The 19,845-nt window shown below is 39.1% G+C and overlaps 1 protein-coding gene across 2 annotated transcripts in view; it reads left to right on the top strand.

Annotated features, from left to right (window-relative positions):
• Positions 1–19,443, top strand: part of LOC137130602 (eukaryotic translation initiation factor 3 subunit H) — a 49,957-nt gene extending 30,514 nt beyond the window's left edge. Inside the window, exons 4-8 of one of the 2 annotated variants that reach the window (XM_067510966.1) lie at positions 4,715–4,814; positions 7,767–7,916; positions 14,130–14,250; positions 18,574–18,706; positions 19,154–19,443. In XM_067510966.1, coding sequence (XP_067367067.1) covers positions 4,715–4,814; positions 7,767–7,916; positions 14,130–14,250; positions 18,574–18,706; positions 19,154–19,248 — 599 coding nt within the window. In that variant the 3' untranslated portion in view covers positions 19,249–19,443. Of the gene's footprint in view, positions 1–4,714; positions 4,815–7,766; positions 7,917–14,129; positions 14,251–18,520; positions 18,707–19,153 lie in introns of both variants that reach the window. The other variant, XM_067510968.1, reaches the window with a different exon arrangement.
• Positions 19,444–19,845: the final 402 nt, after the last annotated feature.

Raw genomic sequence — 19,845 nt, 5'->3', positions numbered from 1 at the left:
ATAAATCAGTCTGACTATTTTAGGGAAGGTGTTGTTGGGGTTGGAGGACTTTAATCATATAAATAACAATTTTTTTAGAGTTCAATTTATGTTTCAAGATAAATTGCACAAGTACTTTCACTCACATAAGATACATTTTAAATAAACTTGTTTATATGTATAGACAATCTGCTTTTTATGTTTTAGTTTGTACAAATGTTGTAGGGTGCATAATTTCCTGTAGAGGTATTTAGGCACCCGCTGTTGTCTAACATCACAAAGAGCTTATGCTCTCTCTGTAAATCATCAATGCTAGGTGAAAAAAGGCTTGTGTCGTGAAGCTAGAGGTCTGTCTCCAAACCTTTCAAGGCCAATAGCAGAGGAGGCTGTGACAAGTGAAAAGCAGGGAAAAAATAGGTAGGACTAACAAGGTAGCTGGTTGCCACTAACATGACACTAACAGACATCATGTGCCTGCACCTCCTCCACAGTAAAAACCTTTAAGAGCTGCCTCTAATTGCCGCGCTACAAATGCCATCCCAGATGGCACGAGCTTTCTTTCAAATGGCAACAATATTAAAACCTACATGATGGCAAATTAAAACCTGTCACTATAAAATAGTGTGCATGTACAGGTGAGAGCAAAACCTTGCATCCCCTTACTTTAAGATGCCAAAAACCTCAAAACAAAGACATTCATTTTCAAATGTAACACAAATGCCCAAGGAGTGTATAAAGAGAGGTATAATAAAATTGCGCCATTGCAAAAGTTTGCATCCATTTTTATAAAGATTCTGTCGTCCCTTTCCCTTTATAATGCCAACCTCTTTGGATACCCTCTGAGCAGCGTTTGTATCCTTTTCGGGTGTAATTTTAGTCCATTCTTCATGGCAGAATTGTTCCAAGTCTACCAGATTGCTTGGTTGTCTGCCATGTACAGCCTTCTTTAAATCTATCCACAGGTTTTCAGGGATATTTAATTTGGGAGACTAGAAAGGCCATGGTAAAACATTCACCTTATTCGTTTTAAAGTATGTCTTAGCTGAGTTTGCTTTGTGCTTTGGATCATTGTCCTATCGAAGGATCCACTGCCTCTTCACGTTTATCTTTTTGACTGATGGCAGGAGGCTTTGCTTGAAAACGTGCTGATATTGAGCTGCATTCATCCTTCTTTTCCCTTTATGCAGAGCTCAAGTGCCTGATGCTGACATACACCCTTAAAACGTTAGCGAGCCTTTACTTTGTTAGATTGTGGGAATTCCTGTTCCTCTCCCCATAGGAAGTTTTTTTCCTTCACCACACAAGCTTGTTTGAAATATGACCACTAATAATTTGGTCTTATTAGACAACATAATCTTGTTTCAAAACTCATTTGCTTTGTTCACATGCTCCTTGACAAACGCTAAACCTGTCTAGAAGTATATGCTAGCTTCCTGTGTGCTTTTCTCTCAAACACTCCAGACTTTTGCTAACTACACTTGTCTGTAGAGATGTGGACTTTACTTCCAGTTTCAGGACCCCTGCTGTTAGTTTTTGATTTTTAAGTAGCTTAAGATTAAGTTTCCACTTCTTGGATGAGTATTACTGTGTCAGTGTTTCTTCCGTTTCTCTGTCATGGTTTTCACAATTAGTACTGGTATCCCTTAATGCTTTGAAATATTTTATATTCGGCTAGTATTTTATATACCTTTTTAAGAAGGTTTACCATTTTCATTTTGAGTCATTCTCAAAGCTGATTCCATTATTTTTATTGCTCTCAGCAATTTCAGCAACATCTTAAGTCTGCCCCTTCACATCTACCCACTTCCTAATTGAAAGTGTTAATAGTCTCTTTCAATAATGAGAGGGTTTATAATATACCTATAACTATTACTTTTAAATATAAGTTTTTGTACACTCTGAGCATTCATTACTTCTGATGAAGGAACATTTGTACTAGCTAAATGTGCATTAAAGATTGTTAAGAAACATTCTTTGTTTTATTCTTTTTGCCTTTTGTTTGGTTAAAAACACAACTGTTACTCCTGTGTGTCTACATAAGTGATCATTCACTACCACAGTAACTGATCATTGAGGTCAGAGGCGTTGTATTATGGGATGTATGTCTACTTAGGTCATTTACTTCACAAATACCTTATTTGTGGGTTGTTTCCATTAGAGTACTTAATCCATGGTGTTGAAATGTGACTCGTATCACACACTACAAGCTGAAGACATATAATCAAACACAGAAATTATCTAAATACTAGTTAGAGGATATTTTTTTCCTGTATTGTACACTTCTTAATGCACTAAGTTCACCTCGTTCAGGTTTATGAACTGAAAAATAAGAGTACAGCCAGGGTGACACAAAAAGTCTCACAAGCTCACTGACCTGAAACTGCAGTCTTTTACTAAAACAGCTCAGTATTTATCCACTCACTCCATCGAGGGAGGTGGCAGCTGGAAAAGTGTCTTTTAAAAAATAATGAAAATAGCTTTGAATTTCATCAATGTTTCAGTGCCGATGCGTGTAAAGAAGCCCTCACTGGCATATTCCATCTCTAAAATCCCTCTAAGGTCGTCATGTTCTCAGATTGATCCATGGTGGACAAAGATTAATTCTAACCATCTGACATATGAACCCCCTTTGATCTAGTCTTGCCAGTCAGCTAAACACTCTGTCAGTCAGTTGGTGGATCAGCCCCTTCTCATTCTATGAGGGCTCCTGTTAATGTCAGTCAATAATGCAGCACTTAATGGATAAAAGCACCTCAAAGGAACCTACTTTGTCTGTTTAAAGTCAAAGGGAAAGAAAATAGATTTTTGTTTTGTTTTCTGTCATTATCTCATCTGTTATTTTATGCCAATGCATGAACCAATCAGGTGGCCAATTGCCAAGTTAATAGCTTCCGTCCATTGACAGCTTGGAATGAATACACTCATTATGTCAACAGTCTTCATACAGCGAGTGACCAGTTGAAGCGATTCATATTGAGAGTCACACAGCTCTTTGCAATTCTAAAGCTTTCAAGATGCAGAACCTTATTAAAGTGTACTCTTATTTGTGTCATACGGAAGTGAATATTCAGTTTGATCATCGGAGGAAGTTTCCATATTTTCCTTAGTTGGCACATGATTTTTCTTAATAAGAATAAGATCAGAGTTTCCTTCAGATGTATAACGAAAATACATCTACAGCATGGGCTGGCTTCTCTTTCACAGTTTCTTTGCTCCTGTTGGTACTAGTGCACGTACTGTGCAAAGGTGATTTTTACAGTGGACAGATCATAAGTATTGCCACATCCGTCACCCCTGACCAGCCCCAGTAAGCATGTACAGACATTTTCATTGCTAAAGAGAAATGAAGGGTTGAACATGATTTCAATTAACTGACGAAATCAATCAGATACTAGATCTGATGGAGGATCTGCCATAACCTCCCTCGTGAATCTGTCAATATCTGGTCGCCATCTGGAATTGATCCTCCATTGTTCCTTGATCCCTCTAGCATTCTATACTTACATTGTGTGCTTTGCTTAAGATTGGATTTTAGTTGGTTAGCTTTTGCTGCAGTCTTGGTGTTTGCACGCACACACACACACACACACACACACACACACACACACACACACACACACACACACACACACAAATCTTCTCTAGCGTATAATATGAAAAGGTGAGTTTTACGTCACCAGCCAGTCTCAAGGGATTTTGGCCAGCAGGAATTGTGATTGGCTGTCAGTTGTCAGTCTTATTTTGGAATGGCTATGCTGTGGGCTAATGGCTTGTCACAGTTGGCTGCTGGCGAGGGAAAAAGTCACTAAATGTTCTGGTGGACTGTAGTTTGGTAGCTGTCAGCAATTCACTTTGAGCCAATAATCTCCCCCTTTTCTTTCTCTAGCAACAAGCATAAACAGGAAGTGAAACAGGACTGGCAACCAAAATCATTCTTCAGAGTCGGCCTATATACAGTAGTTTTCTTGTTTAAAGTGTTACTTAACTTCCCAGTTTGTTTGTTTTATATATTAGAAAGCCTGCTGTGCAAATGTAATTTTACAGTGGACGGACCATTAGTACTACTGCTTCCTTCATTCCAGTCCAGGTTTGTAAGCCTGTACAGACATTCATGCTTTTTAGCCCAAAATGGATAGAATAGAATTTCAATTAACTGACAAAATCAATGAAATACCAGATCTGATGGGAAATGTGCTGTAACCTCCCTGATTGATTTTTACAATAGCTCCTTCAGCAGCCCAGTACCAGCACAGTATTCTTTTTTACTTTTTACTGAGGACTCTTGAGCTTTTCAGATCATTTAGAATTCTTTATGTGTTGTTAAGTAGTAAGTTGACCCTTTTTATATGTGTAAAATAAAAAGAAATGCATGGAGTCTAGGGCTGTACAAAAGTAAGTAAGGGTTTTTTTGAAACAGAAGCATTATCACCACTTCCACTTACGATAATGCAGATATTCACCACTTTAAATCATGGATACAAAAACCAACCCCAAAGCCTAATAGTTAGGACATGCAACTGTTTCTAGGATTACTCTTACTAGCAGGCTCCTTCTTTTGACACTGTTACATTGTGACGGCCTACAGTACCATAATTTGGCTTTGACTGTACAGTTTTACATGTTGCTATTACTTGCGTGTTCTAAAGCTTTGGTTACATTTAAATGGTTTTTATTTTCAGCTGTCATCTTTTTCTCTCGCTCTCGCTCTCTCTCTCTCTCTTTCTCATTGTTCTAGACCCTATAAAGACAGCCCAAGGTTCCCTGTCCCTCAAGGCTTACAGACTTACCCCAAAACTCATGGAGATCTGCAAAGAGAAAGATTTCACACCTGAGGGGTGAGTCACTTTTAAAGATCTTATTTGCATTTAGCTCACGTTGCTTGGAGGAAAACAGAAATTAAAATCTGCTTTTTTACTCTTTTGATTTTGCTTATTCAGTAGATGCAAATATAGGCTTGTGCATCCACAGGGGAGGCATTTAGTAGCAGTTGGGGATGGATGCTGATGCTGATGATTTATCAACTCGCCCTTGCCCGTCAAACAAAAGTAACATGTTTATGCTTTTTCTGACCCCAAGGCTTATCGTAATTGCTTTTAAATTGCAGCTAAAAATGAATGTAATGAGTGGGGCCATTTTCCAGACCGTTCAGGGTAGTCCAAGTGCACAAACTCACACATGCATAACAACACACACACACACACACACACACACACACACACACACACACACACACACACACACACACACACACACACACACACACACACACACACATGCAACCACTGACATGCACTGACAAATGCAACCATAATAGCTCAGTTCAGAAGTCCCAGCGGAACCAATATTCTGTTCATTCAGAACCATCAGATATTCATTTTTAAATCCACTAAAAGCTTACGTGTTTGCAGGGAGAAGGGACAATTTTACTGCATCATTTCATTTCTCTTTCCCATTTCCCCTGTATTTCTCCACCTGTGTCTCTCCATTGCCAGCCACTTTGCTATTGACCCAGTGTGTTTGGCCCAGAGTCAGGATCCTTCTTATTTCTGCAGCTTTTCATTAGTTCTTATGATTTATTACAGCTCCAATATTTAGCTATCAGTGTTACCAATAAGCCCATGATTGAAAGAGGGCAGGTTGGGCAGGAAAGGACAATATCACTACATTAAAACAATCTTGTTTCTTTCCTGTTATTTTCAGGATAGACTAGAAATCTGAATGCCAATAATATTTCTTTTTTTTCAATGATGCAAAACTTCAAAAGTGTTTCTTTTTTTCCTCTCCGCTACAATGTGCGGAAAAAGCACTCTCTTTCATCTCAGCGTATTTGATGTTACAGAAGCTTGCATATATTGTGCAGCTTTTTGAAAGGCAGGGAAAGATGAGTGCTGAATAGAACCTTCCCTTTGAACTGCCCTCCAGATCTGCTGGGCTATGGAAGCAGTGGTCAATAGCTTCCACTTCAGCACACAATCAGAGGCATCAAATTAGTTGGCCTGTGGAGTCAACCTTTGGCTTTGTCCAGAGAGGACCAACTTGTAAAGAGCATGGCATTAAATTCGCCAAAGTCTACTAGAGTGGAGCAATTTGTTCTACCTAGAATGTGCTGTCCTTCTGTCCTTCCATTTTCTTCTATCTATATCTATATCTATATCTATCTAGATAGATAGATAGATCTCTCTCTCTCTCTCTCTCTCTCTCTCTCTCTCTCTCTCTCTCTCTCTCTCTCTCTCTCTCTCTCTCTCTCTCTCTCTCTCTCTCTCTCTCTCTCTCTATATATATATATATATATATATATATATATATATATGTATGTATGTATGTATGTATGTATGTATGTATGTATGTATGTATGTATGTATATATATATATATATATATATATATATATATATATATATATATATATATATATATATATATATATATATATATATATATATATATATATATATATATATATATATATAGAGAGAGAGAGAGAGAGAGAGCTCGGCAGACATTTGAAAATGTCATAATTTGTAGGAATTATTTTAAAGCAATGCAGATGGATAATTGTGTCAATATGTATAGGAAACACTGTTTATTTCTTCAGAGATTTTCCATATAGATGTCTGTTGTCCATGCAGATTTCCTTGTCCTCCCCACTCACGCCCTGAGGCAGGACTGTACTTTTCAGTTGCCTCAGTCTCTCCTTAAAGTTTGCCTGAGGTGACGCTATACATGGAAAATATTTATCAAAATAACTGTAGGAGAATCAAACAACGGTCTAGACCCATGTTTATAACACAGAGAATCTGTTTCAAGCATAGTGCACATGGCAGATTATTGCAGCAAGTGTATTGATCCCATAACAAACACAGCACATCTAACAAGCCAACATCAGACCTGTACACACATTAGTTTGTAGCTCATGCATTGTGCACAAATGGCAGGCTGAAGCAGGGCGGTGAGTCAATGATATTGGATTTATGTGAGACATTAAGCAAAGTTTGAAGTTCCATTTTGTGTTAAAAGGCCCATGTCAGAGAAAGAAAGAAAGAGACGCAGCTTCTAGTTCCTAAGAAGAGGTGGTCAAAAATCTGTTGTTTAAAGCTGCTGAGTCTGACATTGTTCAAAATAGTCAATATGGACATCTCATCTCAGCATTTAGAGCTATTAAAATGTAAAACTCATAACAACTTTTGCTTTCATACGGTTGAACCTCAATATACTGTCAAGAGAAACACACCTAAAGTAGTAATGGTGGAAAACTTTATTTACTACTTGCACTATAATACTACAAAATTATATTATCCGTCAAAAAACTGTTTTAATGTGTTGAGCTGTGGTAAAAGTGTACTGTGGTACGTTTCTGTTTACTTTTTAAAATAACTGGATCCAAGACCAGGTTTTATTTTTTTCTTGGCATGATGTATGTATTTTAGAGGCTAGTTTTAACTGATTCACCTTCATGTTTATGTGTTGTGTCATGCATACAGTTTGTTTACATAAACAGACAAGCTGTCCCCTTAAATATCCTTGCTATCTTAGATGGAAAATGGTGATAATGGTTCTTTTGGTTTCAGTATAAAAGTGTCTATTTGTTTGCATCAGTGAAACAACAGCATTATCTTCAGTATCTCTGAATATGTGTCATAGAAATCATTCCTGTTCTTAATGCCACAAGCATTGCAGTTCTCAATATATGTTCACATATCTGTATACCCACTGTCAAGGCAAATTATCTTTTAACCTTTCTTTTCCTGCCTTTGTCTCTCCTGTAATGTCCTGTCCCGCACTCTCCAGCTTGAAGAAGGCTAACATTGGTTTTGAGCATATGTTTGAGGAGGTGCCAATTGTCATCAAGAACTCCCACCTCATCAACGTCCTCATGTGGGAGCTGGAGGACAAGTCCACAGTTGCCGACAAGCACGAACTGCTCAGCCTCTCAAGCAGGTCAGATGTGAGCGCATGTACCCATTTACCAAGTGGGCCTAAGGCCAGACACCTTTGTTGTAAAAATGACTGAATGCAAGTTGTGGATTAACTATTTCAAATTGAACAGGTTTTCCTCCAGGGACCAACATTTACAAGATGTATCTGCATGCTCTTGTGGGGAATTTTGTGGGTTTATCAACATCCGTCCTCGATAAAAATCCCCGACCTTCAATCCTGCTGTAAATTTTCTAATCTACCGCTGACACTGCTGGGAGCATGTACATGATTTAACACATTTCCCTGCCTTAGATATTCAAAAGCTCCTGTGAAGAACATGCAAATCAATAGCGTTGTAATATTATATCAAAAGACACCTAAGATGATAAATGTTGAAAGCTTTCGGTGGTTTTGATTTAGAATTAGAAATTGTAACTACTGTTTCATGCTGTGTCATCACATTACATCTTTAGGTTTTCTAAAACCACCACATCACGGTGTTTTGTCAGCAAAGAGCAAGATCCCAAAAATGACACAGGTTCATCAGCAGAGCTCAGACTTTGTCACCAGCATGTGTAAAACAATTATACAGTCAGTACCAGCAAACAGATATTGATGAAAATTACATCACCCTAAACCATTGAACACTAAGCAAAGCGTAAACTCTATTAAATTATTTTGCGCATGCTAATCAGAGTACTGTGCATACATATCTGCAGAAGAATGCAGTCAGTTCTCACAAGCGTCTTACACGCTTTGAAGGCATGTCATGGTATCTTTTTATACCTGGAGGCTGCTTTCACAGACATGAGTTAAAGCTACTTCTAAATTAAAATTGATTTGACATTAGGGAACTCATGGGCATTAATCTCTGTCTTCTGCATTGTTCCAAAGTGTATCAGACTGGAGGAAAAAAGAAGAAGTCTATTGACGTATTCTGTCTAGTTTTTACCCACCATACATGTTTTAGTGCAGTTTTCAAACGTTTATTAAGACGACTGGTTTAATCTTTTCTTATTTTACCAAAAATTAAACATCCACAAAAGGAATTCATCTTGGTAACAGCTAAAGCTCATGTTTGTGTATCATTGTCTTTAATAACATACTTAAGAGCAAATGAGAGCTGAATTATTACACTAGATGACAAATGTCTTTATTACAATGAGTTAGTTGGTTCAGTTCACTCTAATTCAAACTCCACTTTTTTCTCTCTGGAAAATAAATGATCATAGACATTATTCTGTGCTTACCCTTATTTGTTAGTTTGCCAAACTATATATATTCCAGAAATTCTTAAAAATTTACAATTTCAGCATCTGACTCACATTGGTTTCACAAAAACACCCATGAAAAAATGGTTCGATTTGGTGACCCGTAATGTCGTACCCATGGAGAAATGAAAGTGCTTATACATATTTTAATCATTTGCACGACTACTTATGTGATTTAATGCACTTGCTGGTGTGCCTTTGTGTTGGTATTGGTTATTTGATATATCCAGTTCAAAACTCAAACCACAGTAAATGCCACCTCTAAATGTCAATGCATATTTATTCAGAAAGGTCTCCAAAACAGGACCTGCCATCTCACTTTGTCTTCTACAACTAATGAGCACAATATGAACAAATATCCGCTCACCATATCCACAGCCTGGCTCTGCAAGTCTTGCATTTAGATCTCAGAGGCTCTCACCATCATTCTCCGGAGAATTTATCAGTAATCATTTATGGAGATAAACCACTGCAAGTTGAGTCACAGCTGTGAAGCTGCTAATCAAAAAGCTTCCCAGGGGCAGGTGTGAGAAATTAGCACAATAGCGACGAAGTGCTGATTTACACACTGTTAGCTCACAAAGCACGCTGTGCTTACTTATATACTGCAGCGCAGCACATCAGGAGTTGTTTTGATTCACCTCATCTGCGTCCTGTAACACAAGGAAGCTTTGAATTAAATGGAGACTTCTTAGTTTTGAGTTCTGTAGAATGCATCTGTGTGGCCAATCAAGCTTGGGCAAAGCACAGTCATTTGTTACAAATTGTCAAATATACTGAAGGAGACTACCCTCTTTTTCTTGCATATTATTCCATTTTCGAAATGACTTATTGGATGCCGAAACATAGCTTTTGATGTGACCTGAAATGGGGCGGAAGCAGCCCACCCCTCCCCATAGGCTTCCCAGCATGGCTGCCAATGTGATCCCTGGCAAGATGAAATTGTTTCCTGAAGTTGTCAGATTGCTGCGCAGTTCTGTCCTTGTATTGGATGGTAACGTCCATCTTTCTACATCATCTTCTGACAGCCCCACCCTTTTTCCCTCATTTCCACCCCTTCAAAAAGTAAACGATAATGGGTTTTATTTAATGTTTTTTCCTTTTGTCTCATTTTCCAATCTGCAGCCCCATTTGTCATTGTCATCTACCTCTAAGGCTGAGCAAATGCAGTTTCACTCCAGCAAACAGGGTTGTTCTTACCACAGATGATGATGTTGATCGTAGTGATGGATTGTACGAATGTATATTCATTTATGTCGCCTTTTCTCTCGATCAGCCTTGAAAGGCCTCTTTGTTAGCAATGTTGCAAATTAGCCTATATGTGAGGTCATAAAGCTTTTCATGTGTGATTCCACACAGTCTTCATCCGTTTTAGGTTTACCACTGGAGTAGCTCACATAGTTCCTTATAAATCACAGGTTAAGCTTTATATTTGTTCTGCAGAGCAAATTAGCTCTGGTCAGTCCATTACCTACTGTCTGATTAGTGTAATAGGCTTTCTGTGTGGAAATGTTGCACTCTGGAAGACGTGTAAAAATAGCTTTTTGCTTTACAGCAATGAGTATTTCAATAAGGGGAAAGGGAGAGGCACTGAGTTCAGAAAAAAGGAGGACAAGGGCTGTAAGATTTTGTTATGGACTACTGTTATAGAAGGAATGAGCCACGTGATATAGGTAAGGAGAACTAACTGGAGATGGGGTCACAAAGGAGGTGGTGACACAAATGCTCTTGTAAATTAAATACCCTTAAATAACTCTTGACAGAAAAAAATGATTCAGTGACATGAACCTGTAGAGATGTTTTCAACAGCTAATACTAGTTTTCTCTTTTATTATTTTGTTACGTAAAAAATGGGCAAAAAGAAAGTAGAGAGAGATTTATATGTGAAATGAATGGACTGTGGTGTATAGGTTTTGGAATTTTTGTCAAATCAACAAGGAATCTTTCTGAAAATACTAATTTCAGGATAGATCTCAGGTACACTGCAGGTTGAATTTAGGCTATTTCATCTCCTTTTGAAAACATTTTTCTGCTACTGAGGCAAAGCAGCAATCCATATTGTGCCCCATTGCGTCAGTTAAAAAGGCTCCATCAGACTAAAACACTCATTGTTAGAATGGAAGTGACTTCCTTGGCAGCTTTGCTAAACAACTCCCCTCTGAACCTTCAGTTTACTGAATGTCAGGCAATCTTTGCTTGCACATCAAAACCGTTTTAGAGTTTGTCCTCTATTGTCCTGCTTGAATATGGCATAGGCCTGAGCACACTGACAGTACCCCGGCAGCCATTAAACCTGACCTTAAAACTAGATCTGAGATGAGAGGAAATCTCTTCATAAGCTTTTCTTTCTAATTCAGGATTGATTGGAAGGCTCACTGCCACATCTGAATAATTGAACCCTTTTGGGTTTATGCCCAGACTCTGTGTGTGAATGTGTGTGCAATTTTTCCAATGCTGTGTAACTAGTAGCATGATTTTTTTTGTGATGAAAGGTGATTTTATATGCACTTATGAGCAGTATTAACACTAAACATCAGAGCAGATTTTAGTCAGAAGCATGTGTTTCAAAGCTCAGGAAAAATAATTATCAGTGGACTGTGTGTGCGTGTCTATTTTTAAAAGAGAATACTCATTTAAAGAAGTGTGCTCAATTTAATTTTGATAGATCAAAGTGATGTAATGGCTATGGGAGGTGTTTTTAATATTACTGTTCATCAAACAAGTGCTGTAAATGTACTCAAAATAATCACAAAACAGGATAAACTGCAGATAACCAAAAAATAAAATAGTAGAGTCTAATACACTGACTGACACTTATTTTCGCCGTACTAAACTAAATGCTTTCCTTCCCATATGTTATAAATGCACACCACACAGATCAGCAACCATATTGCTTGATGAAATAGTTTAAAAGGGGATTCTTTCAGCAGGAATCAATTTTGACACAGTTGGAGAGACACAGTTGGAAAGTGTTATGGCAAGATTTGGTCCTGGGCCATCAGTTTTCATGTTTACATCTCTACACTGCACCAGCGAGTTGCAGTCTGATCACACAACAGTCCTCACTGGCAAATACTATTCTGGAAGTGATCCAGGCTGTCCAACCTATAGAAATCGCAGTTAACAAGATGATTTCAAAATTCAGGGGATTTTGTGATGTTTGGACTCTGTCACTTTGGTGCATGAAATCAAGTCAAATATTATTTATATAGCCCAGTTTCAAAATCAAATATTAGCCTCAGTGGGGTTCACAATCATACATCAACATTAAACAAATATATTATCTGTCTTTAGAACCTTGGAGCATGAATGCAAAGGATTGACTACAAAAAATGGCACAAGTTGATGTTTCTCAGTGGTAGCAAATGTTAGTAATCCTCCACATTTGTATACTGTAAGAAAGGTAGTCTCTAGAAAAAGAGGTAGCACCTGTAGAGAATATTGGGATTTTATTTCTTTCTTTCATTTAAGACATTTGAAAGAAATTCAAAGTGAGTACATTTTTACAGCTTTCAACAAAAGACAAAGAGTAGGAGGAGCCCAGGGGAAAGAGACAAAAATATTGATTCATAAAATTGTTAATTGAAATTTCTTAGGAGAGATGAAACTAAATTCAACCAAAACACTCCATATATCGACAGATACAGTGAAAGACGCCCACAAAACAGTTAAATCAACGCAAGTATTCACAAAGCAAAAAACCTACATAGGGCCTGCAGTCCTTGTGGCTACAGTTGTCATTTAAATAAACAGATAAAATCTGTTTTCCCAGAGTACATGCTACATTATGTAATAACTCAACACTAAAAGGACATAATATGATTGCACCGAGGGAATGTGCAAGTAGTCTTAAAGTAGAGCAGTGCAGCTTTGTCAAGGTTGAACTTAAAGCAGTGGTGAGATAAATTGGGGCACATGTTACAAGGATGAAGAGCAATGTTGGTTGAGTGTTGTCAAATTTGCAGTGTTGGAAATTGAGCCACATGGTGCTACAGCTGAGGAGGGGTCCTGAGGGCTGAGTATTGTCAAAGTCTGGGAGAGAAGTTTCATGTCAGATGTCAGGATTCAAAAGAGCAATGTGTCTGGTAGGGGTGAACTCAGAGATGAGATCAGAATAGATGGCTAGCTGACTGTTGAAAATTTTTCACTTCGAGAAGGTCTTAGGGGAGACCTTTAAACTTGAAATCTTTTTCCATTTACAGTTGTTGGGAAAGAGCACAAGGTTTAGTGTCAAGGGAGAGACAAAGATATCACTTTAATAAACATCCTGAGGTTGAAGTGGGAGAGTAAAAAACGTGAGTCCAGGACCCCACTGACACCTGGTTTTCACATCTGATCTGTATTTAAAATCTGCTAGAATTGTGGTTTTAATATGCATATTGGTTAGGCAGAGCTGGCAAACTTACTCAGAAAGAGTGTGCTGGCTTCCAAGTGAAGCAAAGTGAAGTGATATTGCTCTCTAGGCTACACTAAACTTTCATTTCCACCGCAACTGGTTGGTTGTAGCGATTTTCCAGATTTTATTAAGATAGAAGAAAGACAAAAGGGGACCTTTCAACTTGTTGGGTGGACGTTTTTCATGAGATGATCAAACTCCACAATATGAGCCAAACCATTTCTAGATATGACACTGCTTATCAGATGGCCTTCTGACTGCAATACATTCTGCATCACCTTATGTCTTCAACATATTCAAATCACATGTTGGGAACAAGGAGCCTGGGTTCTTGGTTCAAAGATCAATGATTCACAGATCACATGCATTTTTGCAGGATGTGCTGCATAAAGCATTTTAGACCCAATCTTGCTCAGATGGTCAAGCATATGCTTTGGAATGTAACATACTGCCAAGGACGGCTGTTTCACTGTGTGAATGATGGACATGTTTGGTAAAACTTCAATATGAATGCAGCTATTGTGTTTTCAAAAACATGTACATGACATTTTGACATTTTTCTTCCAGCAACCACTTGGAGAAGAGCCTTCAGCTTCTGATGGACAGAGTGGATGACATGAGCCAAGAGATTGTCAAATATAACACCTACAGCCGCAACCTTAGTAAGCAACAGCAGCAGAAGCACCAGGTATCTCTCACACACAAACTCGCTCACACACCGGCTTTCATGAACCGATGCACACCCACTACCTACAGACACAATGAGCAAGCCGCAAAAGCAGCAGCATAAACATCAGCTTACCAGCAAGCCTTTAAGAGGAACAGGCAAACACACACACACACCCAAGCGGATTCAAATACATGCACCCACAGCCACAAACTCAGCTGGAAAACAGCAGGTATATTTCTCTCAGACATGGACACAACCAATTGCAGCTATAATGGCAGTCGGCAAGCAGCAGCCCACCAGGTAGCAAAAAAAACACGCACAAACACACATACAAAGAAATATGGTCCACCAGACTTCCACATTAGAGTGCAATCACCCAATGAAGGCCCACAGTAATTAAAACGGTAAAACCCTTATTATTAAAGTCCTACTTTTATATCTGTGCCACCTCTGTTTACATTGATACACATCAATATTCCATAGAGCTCTGTACCATAAGAAGCAACTGAGACAGATATTAGGCTGACCTTTCACCTGCTTAGTTAGTAATTTAAAAAAAAACATGCAGACTTGAAAAAGACTGCCAGGAATCTCAGATAAAGGGCTTTTATAACAGTAGCTGCATTAATTTTAAAGTGTAAATTATTGGGAAAGCAAATCTTCACCACCATCATAAAAACCAGTTATATCAAGCAAAGACACTGGTTTAAAAGCCATTTCTATGGTTTTAGGTGGACAATAATTAGATAAGAATGACTAATGGTAACCTTGAAAATATCTGTCAGTGTCCCTCACCCCACTGCAGCTGCTGGCACGCACCCAGCGCAGATCAGCATCACTTCAATTTGAGAATAGCTTCTCCTCCATCTGCTAAATTATTATTATTTTTTTTCCAGTCAAGATATTGGCCATTTTCATCACCACAAGGAGCACTTCTGTGATAGAGGGACTAATTTATCTTCATGTCAAGAAGAGTAGGTTCAGAAGACTAAATACCTCGAGTCATGCTCAGACAGTCTTCGTGCCATTAGTGTCTGGGGACAGTTGACACATATGGACACAAAGCTGGTATTAATAAATGGAGTCTGTTGAGTGAGTGAAAATACAGTTTGTATTCTTTTCTGTACCTGTAAAATGCACCACAAACTTAAACAGCAACAGTACTTTGTAAAACTCGTATATTCCATGTGCAAGGACCGAAGAGAGTCCACCAACAAGCACAGGCTCAGGCCTAAAGCATCAAAAAGACTAGAACAGAATATGTACACACACACACACACACACACACACAAACACACAAAGAGACAGCAAAGTACCATCTGCAAGCAGACTCGGTCAGATGCATCATACACATCCGGCAACTCATGCAAACGTTAAGGATCACACACTAACAAACACGGACACACTCAAGCACTACTCAGAAAAATGGATGCAAAGAGGCACAAGGTGACTCACTGATGCGTGTGCACAATCTCACACCTTCGTTCAGACATTATTCTGTCATTATTCTCTATAAATGGAAATGAGGAAATGTCTGATGTATTAATGTTGATCCAGGCTGAGTCATCATGATCTCAGCTGACGGCAGATAAAACCGCAGCCAGGTTCACACACATTAAGTGGACTTAAACATGCATCTGTGGCCACAGGTAGTTTGCTGTTATTCACACAAGGCATTTACAGCCTGGGCCACGAACAAACACACACCTACGTAACCACACATTCCCAGGCCACTCACCCACACTGTAGCCATTACAATTCGTCATCTTCCCCTTCTGACCTACCGATCATCACAGCCCCCGAGCCTTACACGTGATACACACACACACGTATATACACACACACACACACATCATCACACAGAGAGCCTTTTTAATGGTGTCTACTCTTTTCATGTTTCACTTTTCATTCTCTACAATGAACAAACAGTACAAACACAGAAAAAGAAAGTGAGCCTCTTTTACACCATTCAGACATCTACAGTGGTTGCCTCGTGTAATTTTGTGCTATTGACCCTGCTGTTTGCTGGACAAATGGAACCATATTAATCACCATAGAAGGTTGAAAAAGGTCCTGCTGAGAGAGCTCAGTTTGTCATATATAGCTTTCTGAATCTGGTAAATGGCTGTTTTGCAGGTGCAGTCTGTGGCAAAGTTTCTCTTTGTAGCAGAAAATTGAAGTCTGTTTATTTTATTTTATTTTATTTATTTTTTTGCTTTTGCTTTTCTGCCCTAGCCAAAGAAACAGCCATGCTTTGCATTAGATTATGTGTGTATTTTGTTGTAGATGCTGAATGAATACATAGCCACTTAGAAGCAATGGCCAGTGTGCCACACTTTGGGGCAGATCCAAAATGAACCAGCAGAAAATCTACCTGAACCATAAATCCTTTATAAATAAATCTGTGACCTAATCTGAAGAGGACTCTAGGATAGAGCATAAGAGCCCCATCACCAGCAGGATATCCAACCAGGCACCAAGCGGACCAAAAAAAACAATCAGTAGTAATGTGCTGAGAATAAATGTAAAGTATTAGAGTTGAATTCCCATAATGATTTGGTAGCTTCAAAGACTAATATATAATATAAATCTTGTTTTTTACTGCAAACATTTTGTAGCCAACAGGATGATGGAAGATAATATTTTATAACAAGTCTAATATCTGTAAATTCCAAGCGTAATTGCTTTACTCTCACAAAATCCTTGCTACACATTTCCTAAAATAACTGTTTTGTTTTTCTCATGGCTAATATGATGCACCACGTGATCAGCGCTGATGGTGAGCATGCTGTGATCCATTCAGATCTACTCCAACATTAAAAATATTGACACACAAGCCCAACATTTGTGGCAGTATAACCAGAGCTGACCTAATTATACCAAGCATGATTATGACCCAGTACGACTGTTGTCCCAGCCCCGGTGTCTCAGAACAGAGTGGATTCGTGAACACCTCAAACATAGATGCCAAAAGTGGAATTTTTAACAATACTACATACTCCAACTACAGCCAAAAACAGCCCAACACGAGTCGCCTCTCCCAGCACGAAGCGTGGTGGTTCCAGCAGCATGCTGTGGAGGTGCTTCTCTTCAGCAGACTAAGTAAGACTCACAAAGGTAGAGTTTAATGTAAATACAGCAAAATATCTTGCCGCAGTCTGTAAGAGAACTGTGATGTGGGACAGAGTTATTTTCCACCAAGACAACCAACTCGGAAATAAAGCCGAAGCTACACAGGAGTCCAGGCCTCAATTCAATTCAGACTTGAAAACCACGGTTCCCTCACAGTCCCAATGCAACTTGACAGAACCCGAGCAGTTTGCAAAGAAAAACTGGGGAAAATGTCAGCGAAAGGTGCCTCTACTTAAAGTTGATGTGAGGGATGATTTCTTATATTTGTGCTTGTTTTTATATTAATTATACTTTTTATACTTCATTTTTAGCAGTTGTGTTATATATGAATTGTTGAGCACTAGCAGTGTTAAACTGGTGTTGCTTGTTTTTAAAGTTTGCAGTTGCACATTAGAGTTTTGTTTATGCTCAGTCATGCTCTGACGCAGTGGCAGGAATGAAACTGGATGTAGGAGTAACAAATCATTTGAACAAATTGTTATTTATTTTATTTGTTGTTTATCTTAGCAGGTTTTGTCAGCTTCTGTCACTTTTACAGATGCATTGTGGGATGTTTGGTTGAAAGCACTCAACTTGCTCCCACGTCGTTTTTCCCTCCTGCAACCTCCCCTTCCACTGGTCTGTGTCAGTCTCCCCTCCATCTTGCCAAATTAACAAGGCTTTTAGGATCTCCAGAGACCTGGCACCACAGTGATTTACTGACTGTCAGCCCTCTACAAATCACTCCATCCCTGTCAGCACTTATAACTTTACTTTTTCTCTGTCTCCCCCATCTCTTCTTTCATCACTGCTTCTGTACTACTCACTTCCTTCCTGTTACTGTTTCCATTCCCTGTCTGTCTCCTTCTCCTTTGTACTATCCACTTTCACTCTGCTCTCTACATCTCTGTGTTTTTACCTTTCCTGGTACCTGGCTTCTTCCTGTCCCCGACTTTTTTCTCCATGCCCTTCGCTTACTTTCTTCACTCCCACTCCTCACCATCCTGTCATCATTGTTTCACCTTTTCTTTTCTCATCAAATTCTCATCCTGTCTTTTCACGCCCCCATCTCCCATGTGTTCCTCTTCTCCTTTTGTGTTCACTTTCTCCTTTACTATCTCTTCCCTTTTCATATTGATTTCACTCAGTGCTGCTGTCCTGTGTTTTTTTTTTTCAGCCCCCCTGTCCCTCCACTAATGCCCATCCCTTTCTCTGTGTCCCTCCCATCAGTACCTTCAGCGGCGGCAGCAGGAAAACGTCCAACGGCAAAGCAGAGGGGAGCCCCCGCTGCCTGAGGAGGACATTACCAAAATGTTCAAGCCCCCCCAGGCTCCACCACGCATGGATACACTTCTTATTGCAGGTGCGTATACACAGACACACAACCTCCATGCATAAATAGCACTCGCCATCACTACCACTAAGGACCCCTCCCTCAACCCTTTTCAAATTTCATCAGCCGCCTCTGCTCCCCTCACAGGAGCTCAGGTTGTGTTTTGTAATTATCTCTGCCATTATCCGGAAATTACATTAATTTAAAGTTTATTGACTCAATCTCCAACTCAACCGCCCCTTTCCCTGCTGGTTCATGCTGTTCAGTTCTCCTCCACCTTCTGACAACATTCTGATCCTTCCGTTTACTCTGTTCCTCACTAATGTGATGTTTTGTTCTTCTCCTGTCCCCCCCTTCCGCCTCTGCTTGTTTGTGTGCAATTCTGTGTACAAATGCACAATATGCATATATGCATGTGTGCTTCTGTGGGTGTGTTTGTGTGGGGGCACATGGATTCTTGTGGCTACTCTCCAACAGGGCAAATTAACAACTACTGCCAGAACGTGAAGGAATTCACTTCACAGAACCTGGGGAAGCTGTTCATGGCAGAGGCCCTCCAAGGCCAAAACTAGAGACAACGGGAAAATATTCAGCAAGAGATGGCAATAGAGTGCAAACCACCCCAGCAGTAACTGGAGGAGCGTAACTACGCTGCTGTTCATTTCCTAAGAATTTATTCATTGTTTTTATGCCTAACCCTATATTGAATACACAACTATCTTTGAAGATCACTTGATTTTGATTTAAATAAACACGTTGCATCTCTACATCCTCTCTGGCTCCTTGTATGTTTTCACAGTTGAACTGTTTTCTGCTTTTGATTCTAATTTCAGCATATTGTACTGTAGGCTTGGGCATTGTGTCATGTTTTGCTGTAATAAAATGAGTTGGCTTTGTGCAGAATATAAATATGCTAAAATGGATCCTCCACATAATACAAAATAATTACACACTACAATGGTACTTATACATAATTTTATTGCTACATGCTTTTCGTCCTGCAGTTCAAACACCAGGCAGGTGGAACCAATTATTAGTGGATTTGCTGAAGTGTTGGTTTGCATGGTGGGAACAATGATTTCCTTGTAAACAAAACTGCCACAGAAGTATCAGTGAAAGCATTAAATTTCAGCTACATGATTTGGCCCCTGTCGTCTCACTGCACTAAG

Source organism: Channa argus, chromosome 7 (assembly GCF_033026475.1).
Source record: "Channa argus isolate prfri chromosome 7, Channa argus male v1.0, whole genome shotgun sequence".
NCBI lineage: Eukaryota > Metazoa > Chordata > Actinopteri > Anabantiformes > Channidae > Channa > Channa argus.
This window is presented reverse-complemented; position numbering and strand designations above follow the sequence as displayed.